General features: G+C 52.8%; 1 protein-coding gene across 2 annotated transcripts; it reads right to left on the bottom strand.

Annotated features, from left to right (window-relative positions):
* Nucleotides 1-282: 282 nt before the first annotated feature.
* MAP4K1 (mitogen-activated protein kinase kinase kinase kinase 1) lies at nt 283-23,538 on the bottom strand. Of its 2 annotated transcripts, none has more exons than XM_031659494.1 (30): nt 23,151-23,411; nt 22,922-22,979; nt 22,711-22,801; nt 21,545-21,609; nt 19,349-19,486; nt 19,204-19,251; nt 19,022-19,064; nt 18,859-18,931; nt 17,599-17,730; nt 16,248-16,310; nt 16,056-16,137; nt 14,933-15,049; nt 14,622-14,700; nt 12,840-12,898; nt 12,719-12,762; nt 12,593-12,640; nt 11,817-11,859; nt 11,217-11,379; nt 11,058-11,140; nt 7,396-7,480; nt 6,196-6,272; nt 6,050-6,110; nt 3,966-4,074; nt 3,806-3,864; nt 3,504-3,607; nt 2,784-2,958; nt 2,395-2,457; nt 2,096-2,185; nt 1,941-2,011; nt 283-525 (listed from the first exon to the last, which is right to left on the bottom strand). In XM_031659494.1, exons 3-30 carry the CDS (start codon nt 22,724-22,726, stop codon nt 418-420), a joined length of 2,298 nt encoding a protein of 765 aa, XP_031515354.1. In that variant the 5' UTR covers nt 22,727-22,801; nt 22,922-22,979; nt 23,151-23,411; the 3' UTR covers nt 283-417. The 2 variants fall into 2 exon arrangements, with proteins under 2 accessions (XP_031515354.1, XP_031515353.1); XM_031659493.1 differs by having other exon boundaries at nt 288-525; nt 19,349-19,404; nt 23,151-23,538.
* Nucleotides 23,539-23,648: the final 110 nt, after the last annotated feature.

Below are 23,648 nucleotides of genomic sequence, written 5' to 3'. Positions count from 1 at the left end.
GGGAGGCTGAGGCAGGAGAATCGCTTGAACCTGGGAGGCGGAGGTTGTAGTGAACCGAGATCGTGCCATTACTCTCCAGCCTGGGCAACAAGAGCAAAACTCCATCTCAATAAAAAATAAATAAATAAATAAAAGAATTGCTGGGCATGGTGGCACATGCCTGTAGTTCCAGATACTCCGGAGGCTGAGGTGGGGGGGATCATTTGAGCCTGGGAGGTCAAGGCTGTAGTGAGCCGTGATCGTGCCCCTGCACTCTAGCCTTTGAGTACAGTGAGAAACAAAACAAAGAGAAAGAAAATGCCCCCGTGGCTGCAGTGCAGGGAATAGACTCTAGGGGGCAGGCATGGAAGCAGGGTGACCAGGTGAGACACTGTCCAGGCTAGAGATACCTTGTGGGGACACCTCAGAATGCTCTCTTCACATCAGAAGCCCCCTCCCAGGTCCTTCTGCACCCCACCCCACAACATACCTGGGGGAGCCAAGCAGACGGAAAGTGAGGGTAGGGTCTCTCAGCTCCTGTAGCAGCTAGGGAAAAAAAGTGTGTGTCTCAGTGCCTGGAAGATATTTCCACTGTCACTACAAACATGGCTCCCTTAAAGAAAGCAAGGAGCTGGGTGTAGTGGCTCACACCTGTAATCCCAGCAATTTGGGAGGCCGAAGTGGGTGGATCACCTGAGGTCAGGAGTTCGAGACCAGCCTGGCCAACATGACAAAACCCCGTCTCTACTAAAAATACAAAAATGACCTGGGCGTGATGGAGTGTACCTGTAATCCCAGCTACTCAGCAGACTGAGGCAGGAGAATCACTTGGACCCAGGAGGCAGAGGCTGCAGTGAGCTTGGATCCTGCCACTGCACTCCTCCCTGGGTGACAGAGCGAGACTCTGCCTCAAAAAGTATATATAAAAATGGCCAGTAGTAGTGGCTCACGACTGTAATCCCAGCACTTTGGGAGGCTTGACGGGCTTTGGATCACGCAGGTCGGGAGATCGAGACCATCCTGGCTAACACGGTGAAATGCCGCAATTCTACTAAAAAAATACAAAAAAAAAAAAAAATCCAGCCAGGTAAGGTGGCATGGGCTTCTGTAGTCCCAGCTACCGGGAGGCTGAAGCAGGGAGAATGGTGTGCAAACCCAGGAGGCGGAGCTGCGGTGAGCCGAGATCGCACCACTGCACTCCAGCCTGGCTTGGCCAGAGCCAGACTCCATCTCAAAAACAGCCTCGGCATGGCGGCATGCACCTGTAGTCCCCGGGCTACTAGGGAGGCTGAAGCAGGAGATTCCTTGAACCTGGGAGGCGGAGGCTGCAGTGAGCTGAGATCACACCACTACACTCCAGCCTGGGTGACAGAGTGAGAATCCATCTCCAAAAATAAATAAATTGTGTGTTTGTGTGTGTGTATGTGTGTGTGTATATATATATAATATTATATATATATATATATAAAAGATCGGGTGTGGTGGCTCACGACTGTAATCCCAGCACTTTGGGAGGCCAAGGCGAACGAATCACCCCAGGTCAAGAGTTCAAGACCATCCAGCCTGATGAATGTGGTGAAACCCCGTCTCTACTGAAAATACAAAAATTAGACAGCTGTGGTGGCGCATGCCTGTAATCCCAGCTACTTGGGAGGCCGAGGCAGGAGAATTGCTTGAACCCGGGAGGAGGAGGTTGCAGTGAGCCGGGATCGCGCCATTGCACTCCAGCCTGGGCAACAAGAGCAAAACTCCGTCTTAAAAAAATAAATAAAAATAAAAATAAAATAAAAAATACATCCTCGGGCAAAGAAGGAGATCTGTCTGAACTGAAATTGGAAGATGCTTCCCCTCCAGGACTTCACACTCTGACTCAGGAGTTTTCGGAGCCCATCTGATGAACGTGATGATGTGATGATGGAGGCCGGGGGACAGCGATGTGGAGTTTGGATGGAGGGGCTTACCTGATCCGAGCCTAGAGCCCACACCTGCACTCCATGCTTCCAGAAGGCCTGAAGCTGACCTCCAACCATAGCTGGGGAGAAAGCAATGCCCGTTACCCTTGGGGATCACCTGAGTCTCCACCCCTGATCCTGGGCTCTCCCGTCCCTGCACAGACCCACGGCCTCCACCGCTTCGGTCATGGGGATCTCAGGTGTGCGAAGTCCCCGAACTGGGGACCCCTCCGGGGTCACCAGCTTCAAAGAGCCTGGAAGGAGATAGACAGTTTTAAGAACTGTGAGCAAGGCTTAGAGGGTTACTAAGGGACCAGTCCATAAATTCAGTGTGAAAGCTATGTAGGACAGGGGCAAGGCCAATAGGGGCTCAGGGGATTCTGAGAAGCACAAGTTCGGAGGCAGAGATCTAGGGACCGCAGCTGGAGGGGTGGGGAGGAAGGGGAGGGAGGAGGGTTCTTACCGTCCATCAACACCATCACCATATCCTCCTCTACCTGGGTCACCTGCACTGGTCCCTTATGCTCTGTTTGGGGGGGGATGGGTTAAGGATTGACCCCACCCCATTCCCCTTTCCCCACACCACGCCCAGAAGGCCAGTACCTCTGCTTTAGCCACTGCCTCAGTTCCCCAGCAAGTGGGCTAAACCTCGCCCACCATCCCGGCCCCACCCCATCATCAGTCTCCCCAATTAACTAAAACCTGCCATTCTCCCTTTCCCGCCCTTCCAGCCCTTTCTCAGGCCGGTAGTGCGTCAGACTAAGCGAAGCCCCGCCTCCAGCCCCGCCCCTCCGAACCTGTTAAGCCCCGCCCCCAGCAGCCCCGCCCTCAGCAAGACTCCGCCCCACTCACCGGTGCTCATCTCGCCCAGCCAGCAGGAGAGCGCGCCAAAGCGCACCGTGTGGAAGAGCACCGACTTCCCCGGCCGCCTGGGGCTCACGCCGATGCACACAGCGGGCAGCTCAGAGCCTGGCCCGGTCAGCAGCGCGAACACGGACAGAGGCGTCGGCAGTGGGAACAGCACCTGCTGCGGGCCGCACAGGGAGGGGCGGGCTAGGGGGTGGTCCAGGGCGGGGCCTCACGGGGCGTGGCTTGGAGCCGGCCTGGGACTTCCGAACCAGGGCCCTAAGTCTTGGGAGATGCCACTAGAAATGTCAGGGGGTAAGGCCTGGTGCCTCCGTAAAAACGGGGGGAGTGGCCTCCGAGTGGGTGTGGCTTCCACGTGCGGGCATGCCACCTTGGCGGCAGAGGGGCAGGGCCCCAAAGATAGCAAAACCTGCTTAGAGACTCAAAGGGACAGGCTCTAAATGGGCTGTACTAGGAGACCCAGGGAGTGGCAGCATTGAGCCTGAGGAATAATTAGGCCCAGGTGTGAGGGGCGGCGCTTAAGGATCAGGATGGCCTCAGAAGGGCGAGGCTCCAGCGCAGACCGCAGGTGGGCGGGACCTCGGAGGATTGGGGTGGGGCCTCGACGGAGGTGGGGCTTCACGGAGCTCTTGATAGAAGCGCAAAGGGTGCAAGGCCCTAGCCATCCACGCCTCAGAGTTCCCAGCACCCTCCCAAGCCCCTTACCCGGACAAGCAGGAATTTGTTCATGGGCTGGTACCACTGAAGCAGGACAACGGACGTCTCCAATGCCCCGCACAGGAACGGGCCCCCAGAGCTCGCACCCTCCGCTGTGGCGTGGGCAAGGATGAGTCAAAATCAATGCCCTCTACCCTCCTCGCCACCCTCCCACAAGGCCCACACTACCACCCATCTTCTGGGTTCTGGACACATTGCCTTAACTCTGTAACCTCAGGTGGATGCAGCTCAAGCCCCTCCTCTGGCCCGGCCCCGCCCACTCTCTGCACACCCGTGAAGCTCTCTCTCACCCACACAGCACGCCCGGCAGCCTTTGGTGTCCTGGATCTTGGTGGAAACCATGTTCTTCCTGGAGAACAGGTAGGCGTGAAGAGGGGCAGGACAGCAGGAGGCAGGGGGACATGGGGGGAATTATAAGGCTCTGTGGTGCCATTCATTGGGAGCTGGTACCTTGCCAGTAGGCGGTGGGGGCTAATGTGAGCGATGGGGTTTCCTGCTCTGGTCTCTTTCCGTTCCAGCAGGCCCAGGATGCTATGAGAATACAGGTGGGGGGTCTTTCCTGCAGGGTGTGTGTATGAGGGGGGAAGCAGGCAGTTATAGGATCCCATCTACCACTTCCTTTCCTCCATCCCTTCCCTCAGCCCCATCCCTTTGTCTGAGACTCCCAAGCCTGCAAGTCTCAAGTACTTTTCATTCATTCATTCATTTCTCACTCCACATAGATTAAAGGCCCATTGTAGGCCAGGCCTGCTGTGCTTGGCTCTGGTGAACAGTGATGAGCATAATAAAAATGTTCCCTACCCTCGTGGTATTTGTAGCCACATCAGAAACTCTGGACACATAACCAGCCAGATGAAGTTACACATATTACAAAGTTTTAGAAGAAACACATCTAGAAAATCTTCTAGTTTGTCATTACAGATGTGGCTTTCACTAACTCATGAATCCTATTTGGCTTGGTGTTTCCCCCAAAACTAGACATTATTTCATTTATTTTTATTATTATTTTAGACAGTCTTGCTCTGTCACCCAGGCTGGAGTGCAGTGGTACAATCTTGGATCACTGCAACCTCTGCCTCCTAGGTTCAAGCAATTCTCGTTCCTCAGCCTCCCAAGTAGCTGGGAGTAGAAGTGTATGCCACCAAGCCCGGACAATTTATGTATTTTTAGTAGAGACGGGGTTTACCATGTTGACCAGTCTGGTCTCCAACTACTGACCTCAGGCGATCCACACGCCTCAGCCTCCCAAAGTGTTGGGATTAAAGGTGTGAACGACCGCACCCGGCCTATTTATTGTTATGTTTGAGACACAGGGTCTCATTCTGTCTGCCAGGCTGGAGTGCAGTGGCATGATCATGACTCACTGCAGCCTCTAACTTCTGGGATCAAGTGATCCTCCCACCTCAGCCTCCCGAGTAGCTGGAACCATAGGTGTGTGCCACCACACCCAGCTAATATTTTTAATTTTTAGTAGAGACGAGGTCTCACTATGTTGCCCAGGCTGATCTAGAACTCCTGGGCTCAAGCAATACTACTGCCTTGGCCTCTCAAAGTGCTGGGATCACAGGCATAAGCCACTGCACCTGGTCCGGATTTTTAAATCTATAACTTGCTCACTCTATCTTAGTAAAGTACGGAATAAGTTCTGATTGTCATCTGAACGTGAAAGCTATTTAAAGACTAACTTAGGGCCGGGCACGGTGGCTTACACCTGTAATCCCAGTACTTTGGGGGGCCGAGGTGAGTGGATCACCAGGTCAGGAGTTCGAGACCAGCCTGGCCAACATGGTGAACACACCCCCATCTCTACTAAAAATACAAAAAATTAGCCGGGCGTGGTGGCAGGTGCCTGCAATCCCAGCTACTTGGGAGGCTGAGATAGGAGAATCGTTTGAACATGGGAAACAGAAGTTGCAGTGAGCTGAGACTGCGCCACTGCACTCCAGTCTGGGCAACAGAGTGAGATTCCATCTCAGAAAAAAAAAAAAAGGACTAATTTAGGCCAGGTGCAATGGCTCACGCCTATAATCCCAGCGCTTTGGGAGGCCAAAGCAAGCGGATCACCTGAGGTCAGGAGTTCGAGACTAGCCTGGCCAACAGGGTAAAACCCTGTCTCTACTAAAAATACAAAAATTAGCCAGGTGTGGTGGCGCACACCTGTAATTCCAGCTACTCAGGAGGCTGAGGCATGAGAAACACTTGAACCCGGGAGACGGAGGTTGCAGTGAGCTACTGCATTCCAGCCTGAGCAACAGAGCGAGACTCTGTCTCAAAAAAAGAAAAAAAAAAGACTAATTTATTGTAGAAACTACCTCAAAATTGACTTGAAAGGTGAGGACTATTATGAACCCCATTTTGCAAATGGAGAAACTGAGGCTTGGGGAGCACGGTGAAAAAGTGGCTGGGATTTGAACCCAGGACTTTGTGACCAAGGAGTCGAAGTTTTTTTTTAGCTATCCCCATCTACTTCCCAGCCCCCCAACCCTTAACCCCTTAACCTCCGCCCCCATCCCACCTGCTGCCCACAGCCAGACCTGAGAGAGACATGAGAACGTTGTTGATGGAGTACACCCATGTAGTCCGGCTAGGAAAGAGCTGCAGGGAATGGGAGAGATGGCTCTGGTGACACCCCAGCAACCCCCGACTCCAGCCCTTGCCCTTGCCCGGTATGGTTCCTCACCATCTCCAGCGTGGCCTCCTGGTCATTCCGGTTCAGGATGAAGATGCCTTCCTCTGCCCCCAGGAGCAGGTGCTGGTCTGGAGGCACAGACAAGGACCCTGGGACCGACTTCATCCTCGGGGACCTCCGAGATCCCCACCTGACCTCAAACACTGACACTGTGGCCCCAGCTTTGACCCTCTATTCTTTCTCCAAACCAATACTCCCAGCCTCTGTTTCCTCAAACAAACCCAGAGCAGACGGTCCCTCAAGCCAGTCTCATTCTCCCTCCTTTTGACTACCCATATTCTGGTGGTTTTTTCATCTCTGCCCCACTGTCTTCTGAACCTAACTGACCCCAACCTTAGACCTGCCCCCCAAAATAGTCCTCTGATTGCCTCCCCTCTTCCTCCCCAGTTCTGATACCCTAATGCCAATCCTATCTTAACATTGACCTTCAAACTCAGACACCCCCAAATAGGACTTTTTCTGTCCAGTGTGACCTGTTCCTTTAACACTGACCTTGTCTTCATCTCTTTGATCTCTAGATTCTGTCCCTTTCTGGCTGCATCCTAATCTCTAAAATTCCTCACCCCAAAATGCTGCTCCCAGTCTCCCTATCATTAACCTCCAGCTGTCCATCTCTCCTGTGCCCCAAACTCTAACCTTTTTGTTATATTCTGACACTCCTGGCCTCTGAATTCCAATATTCCTAGTTTCACTCTCCAACTCATCCCTCTCCCCTTTTTTTTTTTTTTTTGTTGAGACTGTTGCCCAGGCTGGAGTGCAGTGGCATGATCTCGGCTCACTGCAACCTCCACCCCTTAGATTCAAGCAATTCTCCTGCCTCAGCCTCGTAACTGGAATTATAGGCACGTGCCACTACGCCTGGCTAATTTTTGTATTTTTAGTAGAGATGAGGTTTCACCATGTTGGCCAGGCTGGTCTTGAACTCCTGACCTCAAGTGATTTACCCACCTCAGCCTCCCAAAGTGCTGGGACTACCGGCGTGAGCCACCGCACCTGGCTGCCCTCCATGCATCTTTGATCACCAAATCCTGAGTGAAAGGACAAGCTCCGCCCCTGTTTCCACCTGGCCACACCCCAACCCCATTAAGTTCCTCCCTGTCCCTGCCTTTGTGCCTTCCTTAGGCTCCTCCCCATCCCTACTTCTGCTCCCCCATTCCCTGCAGGATCTCCTTGACCCTCCAGAATGCCCACCCTTGGTGGAGGGATGTGTCCAGGCGGCTGTGCTGTGGATCCGGAGGGGGCAGCCATTGAACAACTTTACCAGAAGGGCGCATCCCTGGGCAGGTCGCCGCGGGGCCAAGCAGCAGATCCGGCAAAGAGAGCAGGCAACAGGAAGGGGCAGTGGTTAAGACTCTGGAGCAAGAGTGCCAAGGTTCAAATCCTGCCTCTTACCTTGGTGCAATTTCTCATAATCTACCCCGTAATATACTTCTTCATATATTGAGTTTTCTTTTCAGTTTGTTATTTTTTTGTTATATATTTCTTTTTTTACTTTTTCCTCTACTATCCTAAATCATCAGCATTTTTTTTTTTTTTTTTTTTTTAAGATGGATTCTCGCTCTGTTGCTCAGGCTGGAATGCAATGACATGATCTCAGCTCACTACAATCTCTGCTTCCCAAGTTCGCATGCCTAAGCCTTCTGAGTAGCTGGGCCACAGGTGTGTGCCACCACACCCAGCTAATTTTTGTATTTTTAGTAGAGATGGGGTTTCGCCATGTTGCCCAGGCTGGTCTTGAACTCCTGGCCTCATGTGATTCACCTGCCTCAGCCTCCCAAAGTGCTGGGATTACAGGCGTGAGCCACCACTCCCAGCTATCAGTTTTGTTTTTGGAGATGGAGTCTCACTCTGTTGCCCAGGCTGAAGTGCAGTGGTGCAATCTCAGCTCACTGGAACCTCCGCCTCCCAGGCTCAAGCAATTCTTCTGCCTCAGCTTCCTGAGTAGCTGGGATTACTGGTGCACAACACCACGCCTGGCTAATTTTTGTATTTTAGTAGAGACAGGGTTTCGCCATGTTAGCCAGGCTGGTCTTGAACTCCCGACCTCAGGAGATCCGCCTGCCTCGGTCTCCCAAAGTGCTGGGATTACAGGCATGAGCCACTGTGCCTGGCCAGTATATATATATATACACATATATATATATATATATAATTCACTATGCTATGTATTTCATCTTTTAATCATTTTCAGTACTGGAAGATAAATTATACATACTCTTAGCCGGTAACTGGCCAGGGACAGTGGCTTATGCCTGTAATCCCACCAGTTTGGGAGGCCGAGGCGGGAGGATCACTTAAGCCTAGGAGTTCAGGACCAGCCTAGGCAACATAGTGAGACCCTGCCTCTATAAAACATTTTTTAAAAAATTAGCCAAGCTGGGCCAGGCGTGGTGGCTCATGCCTGTAATGCCAGCACTTTGGGAGGCCAAGGCTGGCAGACAACTTGAGGTTAGGAGTTTGAGACCAGCCTGGCCAACGTGGCAAAACTCCATCTCTACAAAAGATACAAAAATTAGTTGGGCGTAGTTGTAGGCACCTGTAGTCCCAGCTACTTGGGAGGCTGAGGCAGGACAATCGCTTAGACTGGGGAGGCAGAGGTTGCAGTGAGCCAAGATAGCACCACTACCCTCCAGCCTGGGCGACAGAGCAAGACTCCATCTCAGAAAAAAAAAAAAATTAGCCAAGTGCATAGTTCCAGCTACTAGGGAGGCTGAGGTGTGAGGATTGCTTGAGTCTCCGAGGTCAAGGCTGCAGTGAGCCATGATTGCACCACTAAACTCCAGCAGCCTGGGCGACAGAGCGAGATCCTATCTCAAAAAAAAAAAAAAAAAAAAGACTAGATAGTTCTAATTCATTTTATGCATTTTTTGGCAAATTTGATACCACAAAGGTACATTATCACAACACTGACTATGTGTGTAGGCATTATGCGTGTACGTAAAAACACTGAAACTTTCTGAATAAAGAGATGTTCTTTTTGTACATCTCCATTTATGAGAGGTAAAATTTTTTGAGATCTTGGCTCTTCGGATAACTGCATATGTGGTGGTGACTCATGGAGGTTTTGATGGATCTCGTCAAAAGACTCTAACTTTTGGGCTCAAGCAATCCTCCTACCTCAGCCTCCCAAGTAGCTGGGACCATAGGTGTGTGCCACCATGCCCAGCTAATTTTTTAAATTTTTAGTAGCCGGGTGCGGTGGCTCATGCCTGTAATCCCAGCACTTTGGGAGGCTCAGGCAAGCGGATCACCTGAGGTTGGGAGTTCGAGACCAGCCTGACCAACATGAAGAAACCCCATCTTTACTAAAAATACAAAAATTAGCCGGGTGTAGTGGCGCACACCTGTAATCCCAACTACTCAGAAGGCTGAGGCAAGAGAATCACTTGAACCCAGGAAGTGGGGGTTGCAGTGAGGTGAGATCATGCCACTGCACTCCAGCCTGGATGACAAAGCGAGACTCTGTCTCAAAAAAAAAAAAAAAAAAAATTACCTCAGGTGGTATGCACCTGTAGTCCCAGCTACTCCAGAGGCTGAGGCAGGAGAATCGCGTGAATCCGGGAAGCGGAGGTTGCAGTGAGCTGAGATCACGCCATTGCACTCCAGCCCGGGTGACAGTAGGAGACTCCGTTAAAAAAAAAAACTTGCCGGGCGCGGTGGCTCAAGCCTGTAATCCCAGCACTTTGGGAGGCCAAGATGGGCGGATCATAAAGTCAGGAGATCAAGACCATCCTGGCTAACACGTTGAAACCCCGTCTCTACTAAAAAAAAAAATACAAAAAACTAGCCGGGCGAGGTGGCGGGCGCCTGTAGTCCCAGCTACTCCGGAGGCTGAGGCAGGAGAATCGCTTGAACCCAGGAAGTGGGGGTTGCAGTGAGGTGAGATCATGCCACTGCACTCCAGCCTGGATGACAAAGCGAGACTCTGTCTCAAAAAAACTTAAGCCAGGCACAGTGGCTCACGCCCATAATCCCAGCACTGTGGGAGGCCAAGGCCAGCGGATCACAAGGTCAGGAGATCGAGACCATCCTGGCTAACACGGTGAAACCCCATCTCTACTAACTACAAAAAATTAGCCAGGCGTGGTGGCGGGCGCCTGTAGTCCCAGCTACTCAGGAGGCTGAGGCAGAAGAATGGCGTGAACCCGGGAGGCGGAGCTTGCAGTGAGCTGAGATCGCACCACCACACTCCAGCCTGGGCGACTGAGCAAGACACCGTCTCAAAAAAAAAAAAAAAAAAAAAAAAAAAAAAAAGGCAGGCTGGGCGCGGTGGCTCATGCCTGTAATCCCAGCACTTTGGGAGGCCAAGGCAGGTGGATCACCTGAGGTCAGGAGTTCAAGACCAGCCTGACCAACATGGTGAAACCCCGCCTCTACTAAAAATACAAAATTAACTGGACATGGTGGCGCATGCCTGTAATCTTAGCTAATCCGGAGGCTGAGGCAGGAGAATCACTTGAACCAGGGTGGCAGAGGTTGTAGTGAGCTGAGATCCTGCCACTGCACTCTAGCCTGGGCAACAAGTGAAACTCTGTCTTAAAAAAAAAAAAAAAGCAGAAACAACGATCCTGCCTCAGCCTCCTCAGAGGTATTTATATGACCTTGGGTAAGCCACTTACCCTCTCTGTGCCTCAATTTCCCCATCTGTGAAATGGGGGATAATGTCTCTGTGATATCTTCTTCACTCTGTAAAGCTTTATGCCATGTAATGACAGGAGATCAGTGTAGGGCACAGAGAAGTGCTCAACAAATGTCACCTGTTGTTACTGTCCGTCCTGCCACCCCCTCCCCACCTCACCAGGCATCCCCAGCCCCGTCCAGAGGTGCAAGTCCTCAGCAGAGCTGAACCTCACCTTTCTCTTCATCTTTTCCTTCTTGGGGGGCAGGAGTGGGGGCTTGTCGAGCTCCCGGGAGGGTGGGTTCCAGAGCGAGGGTTCTGAGAGGGGTTAGGGGAAAATCAGCCCCCAAGACCCCCCACTCCTCCCACCCTCCACCCTAGCCTGTCCCTTTACCTGAATGGGCGGTGAGATGGGGGCTGCTGGTGGATGGGGGAGGCCCAGGACGGGGGTTGTGTGGTGGGGGCCCACTGGCACACCGGACCAGCACCCCCGGGCTCAGCTGCCCATCATCCCCCATACCCCCAGGACCCTCGTCTGATGGAGAACGGAACTTGGGCTTTGGAGACAGGAACAGAGTGTAGGGAAATACATCAGATGATCTCAGAGAGGGCACCCTTTTGCAACTCCAGTCCCTGCCTCCACCAGAACTAACAGCCATGGCTCTGACCCTCCCCCACAACATCTTGCGCCCCCTCCAGCCTTCCCCGGACACCCCCAGCCCAGACATCAACACATTTCAGAAACTGATGGGTTAATGTTGGATACAGCAGGGGCTTCCTAGGACCAGCTACTGACCAGTGTCCAAGAGGCTAAATATTTTCAATCCCCCCCTGAGGTTGAGGGATACCACTTCCAGATCCCAATGTAGCCACCATCCTGGTCTCCCCGATTCCCTGCCCTAGAGATCCCAGTATCCCAGCATCTAAGGACCTGGCCTCCTGGCACCCAGTGGCCCTGGGGCCCCATCCTCCCAGCTCTGGCCCAGGGCCTTACCTTGGGGGGAAGTGGAGGAGGTGTGTCCTCTGCAGGGGTGGGGCTGAAACACAAAGATGGGCTAAATAGTTGGGGGCCTGGGGAACAAGGACCCAGGGAAGACGACATGGTTCTGGGCTGGAGGCCTGGGACTGGGGTCTGAGGTCAGGAGGATTAAGGGATGACTGGTTCTGGCTGGAGCTGAGGATTAAAGGATTAATAACCAGGCCGGACATGGTAGCTCATGCCTGTAATCGCAGTGCTTTGGGAGGCCAGGGCAGGAGGATGGCTTGAGCCCAGGAGCTCGAGACCAGCCTGGGCAGCATAGTAAGACTTTGTCTCTACAAAAAAATTAAAAATTAGCCAGGCGTGGTAGGTACACCTGTGAACCCAGCTACTCAGGAGGCCGGAGGCGGAAAAAAAAGAGAATCAGCTGGAACCAAGCTCAGGTCGTGGAGTGAGAGCTGAGACTGCACTGCACCCAGCCTGGCCACAGGAGTGAGACCTGTCTCAAAAAAAAAAAAGGTGGAAGCAAAGTGGGAGCTGGAGCTGGAGCTGGGATCAGGTTGGGGGTCAGGGGTTGGAGGTGAAGGGTTAAGGGAGGTGGTTAGGGAATAGGGTCTAGGTAGCTGGGCAGAGGGGCTGCATCAAGGGTCTAGTCAGGGCTCAGGGCTCGGGGCTAGAAGACAGGCAGGGGTGCAGCGGGGTCAGGAGTGGAGGAAAGGTCACATCAGGGGCTTGTAGGAAGGTGGAGGCTGAGGTGGTGCCTGTGGAGCTGCAGGCAGGGCCTCACTTACATGTCCACGTCGTCATAGTCATCGTCGGAAGACTCTGACTGTTGCTCCCTGAAGGGTGATGGGTGTGAGTCTTGGGGGCCTTGCCCACATTCCAGCCCCCTCCCCATCCTCCCTGGGGTCCCTGACCTGGGGCTGCTGCTCCTGAGGTCTCGGGGGGGTTGTAGGCGAGCCTGTGGGGTAGGAAAAGGGTCAGCAGTGGCCTCAGGGAAGCAGGTGGTGTGGTGGGGAGTTGGGGGCAGCATCTCACGGTGTTGGCTGGGGGTCTGGTCTCCATTCCTCGGAGCTTCCTGAACTCCATGTGCCGCCCTAGGATGTGTGGGGGAAGATAACCCACTGTGAGATGGGGGCAAGGGGTAGTGAGATGGGCTTAAGAACAGAAAGAGTAGAATTGGCAGGGGGGTTGCAGTCAGGATCTTAGGGACTGCAAAGGATCTCAGGGAACTGTCCCTTAGGGAAAGGGGTCTTGGTTTACAGGGACCTCATTTGGGGGTCAAGTTTGGGATCAAGACCGGGTACAGTAGCTCATGCCTATAATCCCAGTACTTCAGAAGGTGAGGTGGGTAGATCGCTGAAACCCAGAGTTTGAGACCTGCCTGGACAACTTGGCGAGAACCCATCTCTACAAAAAATGATTAAAAATTAGCCAAGTGGCTGGGCACGGTGGCTCACGCCTGTAATGCCAGCACTTTGGGAGGCTGAGGCAGGCAGATCACCTGAGGTCAGGAGTTCAAGACCAGCCTGGTCAACGGGGTGAAGCCCCGTCTCTACTAAAAAAAAAAAAATACGAAAATTAGCCGGGCATGGTAGTGCGCATCTGTAATCCTAATTACTCGGGAGGCTGAGGCAGGAGAATCGCTTGAACCCAGGAGGCAGAGGTTTCGGTGAGCCAAGATCGCACCATTACACTCCAGCACTCCAGCCTGGGCAACAGAGTGGCAGGGCAACAACAACAACAACAAACAGCCAGGGCAAAAATAACAACAACAAAAAAAGTTAGCCACATGTGGTGAATAAGCCTGTAGTCCCAGCTACTCAGGAGGCTGAGGTGGGAGGATTCCTTGAGCCCAAGAAGTTTGAGGCTGAAGTGAGCTGTGATCACGCCACTGCACTCCAGCCTGGGGGACAGAGCAAGATCCTGTCACAAAAAAATAAACAAATAGCCGGGCGTGGTGGCTCACGCCTGTAATCCCAGCACTTTGGGAGGCTGAGGAGGGTGGATCATGAGGTCAGGAGATCGAGATCATCCTGGTTAACATGGTGAAACCCCGTCTCTACTAAAAATACAAAAAGTCCCAGCTACTCGGGAGGCTGAGGCAGGAGAATGGCATGAACCTGGGAGGCGGAGCTTGCAGTGAGGCGAGATCGCACCACTGCACTCCAGCCTGGGTGACAGAGTAAGATGCCGTCTCAAAAAAATAAATAAATAAATAAACAAATAAATAAGCTTTGGGATCAGGAAGCTGGGGGCTCAATATAGTTACAGAGGTTTTCGGGATCCGTTTGGGTATTGAGGTTCTGATGGGATTTCTGAGGTCTCCCTGGGGACTCTATGGTCATCTTGCTTTTTTTTTTTTTTTTTTTTTTTTGAGATGGTCTCGCTCTTGTCGCCCAGGCTAGAGTGCAGTGGCACAATCTTGGCTCACTGCAACCTCTACCTCACAGATTCAAGCAATTCTCCTGCCTCAGCCTCCTGAGTAGCTGGGACTACAGGCGCGCACTACCACATCCGGCTAATTTTTGTATTTTTAGCAGAGACGGGGTTTCACCCTGTTACCCAGGCTGGTCTCAACATCCTGACCTCAGATGATCCCCCCCACCTCAGCCTCCCAAAGTGCTGGGATTACAGGCGTGAGCAACCGCGCCCAGCCTCTACGGTCATTTTGTAGGTCAGGTGCTGATGAGATTGTCTGGGGTCTCTTATAGGATCAGATGATACTGAGGGTCTCTGGTGGCCTGATGGTAAGGGAAGGGGGTCTCTTAGGTCTATTATAGGGTCAGGTGTGCCCAGAGATAAGGATTCTCTACTCACGACAGCAGTCTGCATCTGGGATCCCCAGAGAGCTGGAGCGGTGGGTGGATCTGATCCGCCGAGGGATAGCAGGGGGTAGCTGGGCAGAGGGGCAGCCACGTCAGGGCTCAGGACCCCCAAGCAGCCCCCTACCCTGCCCGGGTTCCATCTGCTTTCCTGTAACCCTCTGGGCACACAGCCTTGTACCAAGCTCCCCATCCTCCCTGCCTGTTCTCCCCCTAAGTGAGGCAGCGGGAAGGCACTGCCGGCAGCAGGCACAGCCTGAGAAGGACCAAGCGGTCCCCAGTGCTCTTGTCAGCCAAGGCACTCACCTCGGGCTCCTCATCCTCAATGTCCCCAATGGAGGGTCCTTTCCCAGGATTCTTCAGTTTGTCAAGAAGATCTAGGATCAGGCCTCGATTCAGCCCAGGCTGGGATACCAGTTGATGCTGGGGGAGGGAAGAGGTGTCCGTATCCAGAGGGCTGGAGTGGATAGAGAGGGCTGGTATGGACAGAGAGGGCTGGTACAGAGCCTTGGGGACTGGACTAAAGGAATCTAGCTGAGGAGAAGCTGCCAGTGGATGGAGAGGGCGGGGAAATCCAGGGAACTGTCAGAGGTCTGGGGTATTCTTTTTTTTAAGACAGAGTCTCACTCTGTCACCCAGACAGTGGCACACTCTAGGCTCGCTGCAACCTCCACCTGCTGGGCTTAATTGATTCTCCTGCCTCAGCCTCCCAAGTGGCTGTGATTACAGGCTCGTGCCACCATGCCCAGCTAATTTTTTTTTTTTTTTTTTTTTTTTTTTTTTGAGACAGGGTCTCTCCCTGTCACTCAGGCTAGAGTGCAGTGGCGCAATCCTGGCTCACTGTAGCCTCCGCCTCCTGGGTTTAAGTGATTCTCCCACCTCAGCCTCCCAAGCAGCTGCAATTACAGGCGCGCGCCACTACACTCGGCTAATTTTTGTGTTTTTAGTAGAGACGGGGTTTCACCCTGTTGGCCAGGCTGGTCTCAAACTCCTGACTTCAAGTGATCCACCTGCCTCAGCCTCCCAAAGTGCTGGGATTACAGGCATGAGCCACCGTGCCCAGCCAGCCTGGGGAGTCTAAGAAATTTTTAGGAATTAGAAGAATTTACATTTCTCAGAGCAGGGCTGGGAGAATTCCACAGTTGTCTTGGAAGAGACTGTGGTTCCCTGGGGATTCAAGAGGACACTCAGGAACAAGTCTTGAGTCCTTTGGGAATTTGTGAGTTCTGGCAACTCAGGGGATTTGGGAAAGGTTTGGGGTATAGCCCAGAGGGTCTCTAGTGGTGGACGGTGGTCCTGGGAAATTCTGAGGCATTAGGGACTTTGGAAGGCCACAGGGACTCCGTGGAACGAAGTTATCCATGTCCTCGGGAGTTGTGGAAGGCCCCGGGGAATTCTGGGCTGAGGGTCTTGGGGAAGGGAGGGTTACACTGAGCATCTTGGTGGCGCTGGGTCGTTTCTTGGGGCTCTTAGTCAGGGTGACTTTGATGAAGTTGTGGAAGGCAGCGGACCTTGGGAAGAAGAAGCCAGGTTCTGGGTGAGGGGACCAGAGACCCTCCCATCAGGCCACCCAGCCCCAGCCCCGCCCTCGCTCACCCTCCCTCCTGTCACTCTCTCGTACCATTTGCCTTTTTCCTTCATTCGGGGAGGCTGGTAGCCACTCTTGGTCATGAGGAAGAGAACTCTAGAATAGTAGGGAAAGGATATGGAGTTCAGACCTTCAAGGGGGCCAGACCTCATGGCTTGAGGGGTTCCTAGTAGCATTACGGTCAGCAGAGGGCAAAGTGAGAAACAGCATGGAAGTGAGGTTCGGGTGTTACAGTGCACCAGAATACCTCTCCTAAGGGAAGCCGCTTATGGCGTGGTAGAGCTACGGCAAGGCCAGGTGCAGTGGCTCATGCCCGTAATCCCAACACTTGGGGAGGCCAAGGCGGGAGGACAGCTTGAGCCCAGGAGTTGGAGACCAGCTGGGGCAACATAGTGAGACAAAAAAAAAAATTTTTTTTTAATAGCTGGATATGGCAATGTGGGCCTGTAGGACCAGCTATGTGAGAGGCTAAGGCAGGAGGATCATTTGAGCCCTGGCATTCAAGGCTGAAGTGAACTACGATGGTGCCACTGCACTCCAGCCTGGGTGACAGAGCAAGATCTTGTCTCTAAAAATAATAATAATTAATTAATTTTAAAAATGGGTGTGGTGGCTCACACCTGTAATCCCAGCATTTTTGGAGGCCAAGGCAAGTGGATCACCTGAGGTCAGGAGTTCGAGACCAGCCTGGTCAACATGGTGAAACCCCATCTCTACCAAAAAATACAAAAATTAGCCAGGTTTGATGGCGCTTGCCTATAAACCCAGCTACTTGGGAGGTTGAGGCGGGAGAATCACTTGAACCTGGGAGGCAGAGGTTGCAGTGAGCTGAGATCGTGCCACTGCACTCCAGCCTGGGTGACAAGAGTGGGACTCCATCTCAAAAATAAATAAATATATAAAAATTAAAATAAAAGATAGGCTGGGTGCAGCGGCTCACGCCTGTAATCCCAGCACCTCGGGAAGCTGAGGTGGGCAGATCATCTGAGGTCAGGAGTTTGAGACTACCCTCGCCAACATGGTGAAAACCCATCTCTACTAAAAATACAAAAATTAGCCAGGCGTGGTGGTGCACACCTGTAGTCCCAGCTACTTGGGAGGCTGAGGCAGGAAAATAGCTTGAACCCGGGAGATGGAAGTTGCAGTGAGCTGAGATTGCGCCACTGCACTCCAGCCTGGGTGACAGAGCAAGACTCAGTCTTAAAAAATAATAAAATAAAATGTTAAATTAAATTTAAAAAATAAAGCTGCAGCATGTGCCAAGGTAGGCTCAAGTGGCGATCCCTGAACTGGAGGTTCCTGGGATGGAAGGCAGAAGCTGAGGGTGGGCTTTGGGCCAGGGCTGGACAAGATCTCTGGGCCTGGGGACCCCACACCTGCCTACCTGAGAGGGTGCACATCGAAGAGCGGTGGCTGTAGCTCAGCCAGTTCGATGGCCGTGATACCCAGGGACCAAATGTCACACAGCTCATTGTATCCTCCCTTCAGGGCCACGGCTGCCACTTCTGGAGCCATCCTGGGGGGAGACACACTCAGAGAGCCAGAGGTGGCATGGGGACAGGAAGGGAAGGAGGGGCAGAGAAGGAGAAGGAGTTGAGGGGAGATGCAGCACACAGAGTCAGACGGAGAGACAGAGGGACAGGAGTAAAGACAGACACAGGCAGATGAAGACGGAGATGCAGACTGGGCGCGATGGCTCACACCTGTAATCCCAGCACTTTGGGAGGCTAAGCAAGGCAGATGATTTAGGCCCAGGAGTTTGAGACCAGCCTGGGCAACTTATCAAGACCCCATCTCGGCTGAGCATGGTGGCTCCTGCCTGTAATTCCAGCACTTTGGGAGGTCAAGGCAGGCAGATCACCTGAGGTGAGGAGTTTGAGATCAGCCTGGCCAACATGGCGAAAGCCCGTCTCTACTAAAAGTACAAAAATTAGCTGGGTGCGGTGGCAGGCATCTGTAATCCCAGTTACTTGGAGGCTGAGGCAGGAGAATTGCTTGAACCCGGGAGGTGGAGGTTGCAGTGAGCCAAGACTGTGCCACAGCACTCTGGCCTGGGCAACAGAGCAAAACTCCATCTCAAGAAAAAAAAAAAAAAAAAACCACCATCTCTACACAAATTTTTTAAAAATTAGCCAGGTGTCATGGTGTACACCTGTGGTCCCAGCTACTTGGGAGGCTGAGGTGGGAGGATCTCCTGAGCCCAGGAGTTCTAGGCTGCAGTGAGCCATGATTGTGCCACTGCAATCCAGCCTGGGCCACAGTGGGGCTGGAGGCACAGTGAACCTGTCTCTAAAAACAAAACAAAATGAAAAGACAGAGAGGCAGAGAAGAGAGTGAGAGACAGAAACAAAGAGACAGAGAGCGCTACAAACTGAGCTAGAGGAAAGAGACAGAAATGGATATGGAGGGACAGATAAATCAAGATAAAAACCAACACAAGCACCTAGAGCAACGGGCAGAAAAGGGCACAAAACGAGAAAGAAAAGTGGAAAACTCAAGAGACACCCAGAGAGAATGAAAGAATCTTCCATGGAGAAAGGAAGAGACAGGGAAACGAAGCCAGGAAGGAGGATCCCGGGGAACCATGGTGGGAAAAACCACTGAGCCCCACTCCACCCCTAGCTGCCCGCTGGGCACCCCTCACCAGTAGGGTGTCCCAATGAAAGAGAGGCGTCTGGCCAGCGTTGCCCCGATCTGGGCCGAGATGCCAAAGTCAGCTGGAAGCAGAGGGAGATGTAGTGATCTGGGGTCCACTGCGCCTCCAGCCCCCCAGTCAGCCCCCCTGCTCAACCCCCAGCCTTACTCACCCAATCTGACCTCCCCAGCATCATTGATGAGGATGTTAGCTCCCTGGGAATGAGAGGGGGTATGGGAGGCTGCGGAGACTCTTTCCCCACAGCTCAAACTACCCTGATCCCTGAGTCCCCGAAATGCCACGCCCATCTCCTGGGACCCACCCCCCAACAGCATCCCTGTACCCCCAGACCACCTTGATGTCTCGGTGTATCTTCTTCTGTGAGTGCAGATAGGCCAGTCCCTGGGGAGAAGGGTGGACAAGGGGACTGTGAGTGTCTGGGGGCTGGAGTGGGGCCCCCCTCCTCTCCTCTCCCCAGAATACCCAGGCCTCTCCTTACCTGGAGCACTTCCCGGCAGACATAGCTAATCTGGAGCTCTGACAGGGAGCCTGTCACTGCAAAGGTCACCCCGGCCAGGCCAGGCGTTGGATGGGAGCCAGGGAACCTGGGCTGGGGAGTCCTGCCCCCCCACACCAGCTAAGAGGGTGCCATAGGGAGAGGGGAAACAGGATGGGACCAGTGGGAGGGGGAGATGGTGGGGTGGTCAGCGACAGAAAGAGGCAGCGATGCAAATAAAAGAGGCCAATAGGGCTGGCGTGGTGGCTCATGCCTATAACCCCAGCACTTTGGGAGGCCGAGGCGGGTGGATCACTTGAGGTCAGGAGTCCAGGACCAGCCTGGGCAACAGGGCGAAACCCTAGCTCTACTAAAAATACAAAAATTAGCCAGGCATAGTGGTGCATGCCTGTAATCCCAAGTACTCAGGAGGCTGAGGCAGGAGAATCGCTTGAACCCAGGAGGTGGAGGTTGCAATGAGCCGAGATCATACCACTGCACTCCAGCCTGGGCAATAGAAGGAGGCTCTGTCTCAAAAAAAAAAAAAAAGAAAAGAAAAGAAAGAAAGAAAAAGAAAAAGAAAAAATAAATAAAGAAAGAAAGTAAGCAAGATAAGTAGAATATGATGTAGTTCCTCAGACGCTGAAAGACAATAGGAAGAAACATACAGCAAGAAAGGGGCACGTAAAGGCCGGGCGCGGTGGCTCAAGCCTGTAATCCCAGCACTTTGGGAGGCCAAGACGGGCGGATCACGAGGTCAGGAGATCGAGACCATCCTGGCTAACATGGTGAAACCCCGTCTCTACTAAAAAAAAAATACAAAAAACTAGCCGGGCGCGGTGGCGGGCGCCTGTAGTCCCAGCTACTCAGGAGGCTGAGGCAGGAGAATGGCGTGAACCCGGAGGCGGAGCTGCGTGAGCTGAGATCCAGCCACTGCACTCCAACCCAAGGGCAGAGGGAGACTACCTCAAAAAAAAAAAAAAAAAAAAAAAAAAAAAAAGAAAGGGGCGCGTAGGAGGGGCTATGACATATGACATTCCACAGAGGTGGTCAGTCAGGGCTGCTCTCTGAAGGTGACAGCAGGTGAAGACGTGAGGCCTCCCACTCTGAGTGGGACCAGCCACAGCAAGTGCAGGGTCCCAGGTGGGACAGTTCCTGGTGGGTCTGGAAAGCAGCAAAGGTGGTGGGGTGGAGTGGAGGGGGAGGAGGAAAGTGGGAGGAGGTGAGGTCGGCCAGCCTGGGGTGGACCCTGATGAGGAGTCTGGGCTTCTCCTCCAAGAGAAATGGAAGCTGTAGGAGGGCTCTGAGCAGGGGCGTGATATGACTTTGCAAAATAAGGAAAGGCACAGAGACACAGAGACAGAGAGAGACAGAGAGAGACAGAGAAACGGGGGCAGATCACACATGAGACATACAGAAGGAACAGGATTGAAAAAAACAAAAAAAATGAGACAAAGACAGAGGTCAGAGGCCAAAATGTGGGGAGACAGATTTAGAGAGAGACTCAGAGGATGACGAGGGAAGAACAACACACAGGCGGAAAGACAGAGAGACAGAGAGAGGCCGTCAGACATTAGGTCTTACAGACCAGCTGTGGGATTCACTTCCTTTCTGTGGACCTCAGTTTCCCTGAGGACTTCTCAATGAAGTCCTTCCTTTTCTAACATTTGAGGTCTAGGGTTGGAAGGAATCAGAGATTTTCTGCCTTCCAGATTCAAGTGATTCTCCTGCCTCAGACTCCCAAGTAGCTGGGATTACAGGCATCTGCCACCACGCCTGGCTAATTTTTTGTATTTTCAGTAGCGGCGGGGTTTCACCATGTTGGCCAAGCTGGTCTTGAACTCCTGACCTCAGGTGATCCACCTACCTCAGCCTCCCAAAGTGCTGGGATTACAGGCGTGAGCCACCGCACCAGGCCCAGCAGTTATATTTTTTAAAATAATAAAATTAAATTAAATTAAATTAAATTAAATTAAATTAAATTAAATTTTAAAAAGCCAGGCACGGTGGCTCAAGCCTGTAATCTCAGCACTTCAGCAGCTGAAGGCAAGAGGATCAGCTCAGCCCAGGAGTTTGAAATATGGCCCAGAAAGACAGTTCCTGTGAGATACACACACAGAGACGGAAGAGGTGAATTCGGGTCGGGGTTGGGGGGTGGGGGTGGGAGGGTTGCCTGGGTCCCCTTGTGCTTTCTCTAACCTTGGTAGATGTCCTGGAGAGAACCAGCCCCACAGAATTCCATGCAGATCCAGAGTTTCTGCAACCTGCAGTGTTTCAAGAGTAAGAATAATAATAGCAGTAATACATTATTATTTGCAGGAAAGTCCCTGGTTTGCTTCTGTCTTGTTCTAGATCAGTAAGAACTTTAATGTAACAGCTCTCATCACTCCATCTCTCCTTGTCTACCAGAGTGAGGTGGTTTCATTCCCGTTTCACAGACAAGGAAGTTAAGGCTCAGAGAGGAAATGTGAGTTCCGGGGCAAGTCAACTCAAACCTAGACCTTTGGGCGGGACCCCTCTGCCATCCCACGCCAACCTAGGAGGTAGGGCAGAGATCTCACGGGTTGTGGAGATTTGGAGGGGACAGAGGGGGCCCAGGGCATCTGTTCCGGGGAGCAGAGGTCAGTATTGGGACATCTGGAATATTAATTTGGGGATCAGGGAATTTAGAAGTTTATATTAAAGGAACAGAGAGTGGAACTGGGGGAGCCAGAGGGCAGAATGATGAGAGCTTCGTTTCTAGGGAGTTGATTTCAAATTCAGTTACTATGAAGGGATCAGTTTGGGGTACTCTTGATCAGAAATGGGAATTCTGGATTGGAGATTAGATTAGAGGCTGCCCTGGTCAGAAAAGTGAGACTTAGGAGTGAGGATCAGGGTAGGGTTAGCCCAGTCAAAAATGGGGGTCCAGGATGGGAGGCCGGGTTATGGTGAGAAATGGAAGTTCAAGGTTAGAACTCAGGGTGCCAAGGCCAGGCACGGTGGCTCACACCTGTAATCCCAGCACTTTGGGAGGCCAAGGCCAATGGATCACAAGGTCAGGAGTTCAAGACCAGCCTGGCCAAGATGGTGAAACCCCATCTCTACTAAAAATATAAAAATTAGCTGGGTGGGGTGGTGGACGCCTGTAATTCCAGCTACTCGGGGGTCTGAGGCAGAGAATTGCTTGAACACGGGAGGCAGAGGTTGCAGTGAGCCGAGATCATGCCACTGCGCTCCAGTCTGGCAACAGAACAAGACTCCATCTCAAAAAAAAAGGAAAAAAAAGAAATAAAAAAAAAAGAAATGAGGGTACCCCCATCAAGAAATGGGGGCTCTGGGTTAGGGGCTGGGCTGGGTGCCAGGGTGGGTCTGAGGTTCATCACCAGAGATAACTCCCATGGTAGGCCACGATGTTGGCGTGCCGGCAAGTTTTCAATATGAGGATTTCCTTCTGAAGGGTGGAGACATCATCATCTGTGAGGAGGGTGGGAGAGAAAGGCAGCTCGCATGGAGAGAGCTACAAGGGAGGTGATCCCAGCGTCCCAGGAAGCGAAGGTGGGGATGTGGGGAAGGAGCTCCGGGTTCCCTCCTCACCAGGCTCCATCTTCACCATCTTCAGTGCCACCAGGTCCCCTGTCGCCTTGTCTCGAGCCTTGCAAAGGGGAAGTCGGCAGTCAGGCAGGCTCCATTTGCCAGAGTCCCTCCTCAGCATCCCTGAGTCAAGGTCAAGGACTGGGACCCCCTCTTGCAGCCTCCTCCCTACCGAGGCCTTGCCTTAAAGGCCACTAGTTTGAGGGTGTTGGGGACAGAGGGGCTTTCTCACCTTAAAGACTTCCCCATATGTGCCGCCACCCAGTCGCTGCAGCAGGTCGTAGTGGTCCCGGGGGTCTCTATTGAAAATGTCCGGATCCACGAGGTCCATCCCTGGGGGCCGGAGCTGGGCCTGCGCCCAGGGGCCAGCAGGGCCTCAGGGCTCAAGTTCTGGCACCTCCCTCTGTCCCCAGAAGCCCTGCACCCGCCTTGCCTCCGCGGGCTGTGGCCTCCCTCCTCCCCACTCTCGCTTCCTGCCCCAGCTGCACTGCACGGCTGTGCAAAGGGCTCCACCCCCTGTCCCCTGGGCGCTGAGAGCCTCTGAGGGGCAGCTTGTCTTGGGACCCAAGGGACCATCCTCAACCTCCAAGGCCCAGGGCTGGATGTAAATGTGATGCAAATTATCTTAATGGTAACTGGATTGGAGGGGGGTGCCTTAGAACCCCCGCCCCCGTCTCCTAGGTAGTGTCTAAACCTCTACTGGGTGCTTGAAGGTTTGGCCACAACCCGA

Source organism: Papio anubis, chromosome 20, assembly GCF_008728515.1.
Source record: "Papio anubis isolate 15944 chromosome 20, Panubis1.0, whole genome shotgun sequence".
Taxonomy (NCBI): Eukaryota; Metazoa; Chordata; class Mammalia; order Primates; family Cercopithecidae; genus Papio; species Papio anubis.
This window is presented reverse-complemented; position numbering and strand designations above follow the sequence as displayed.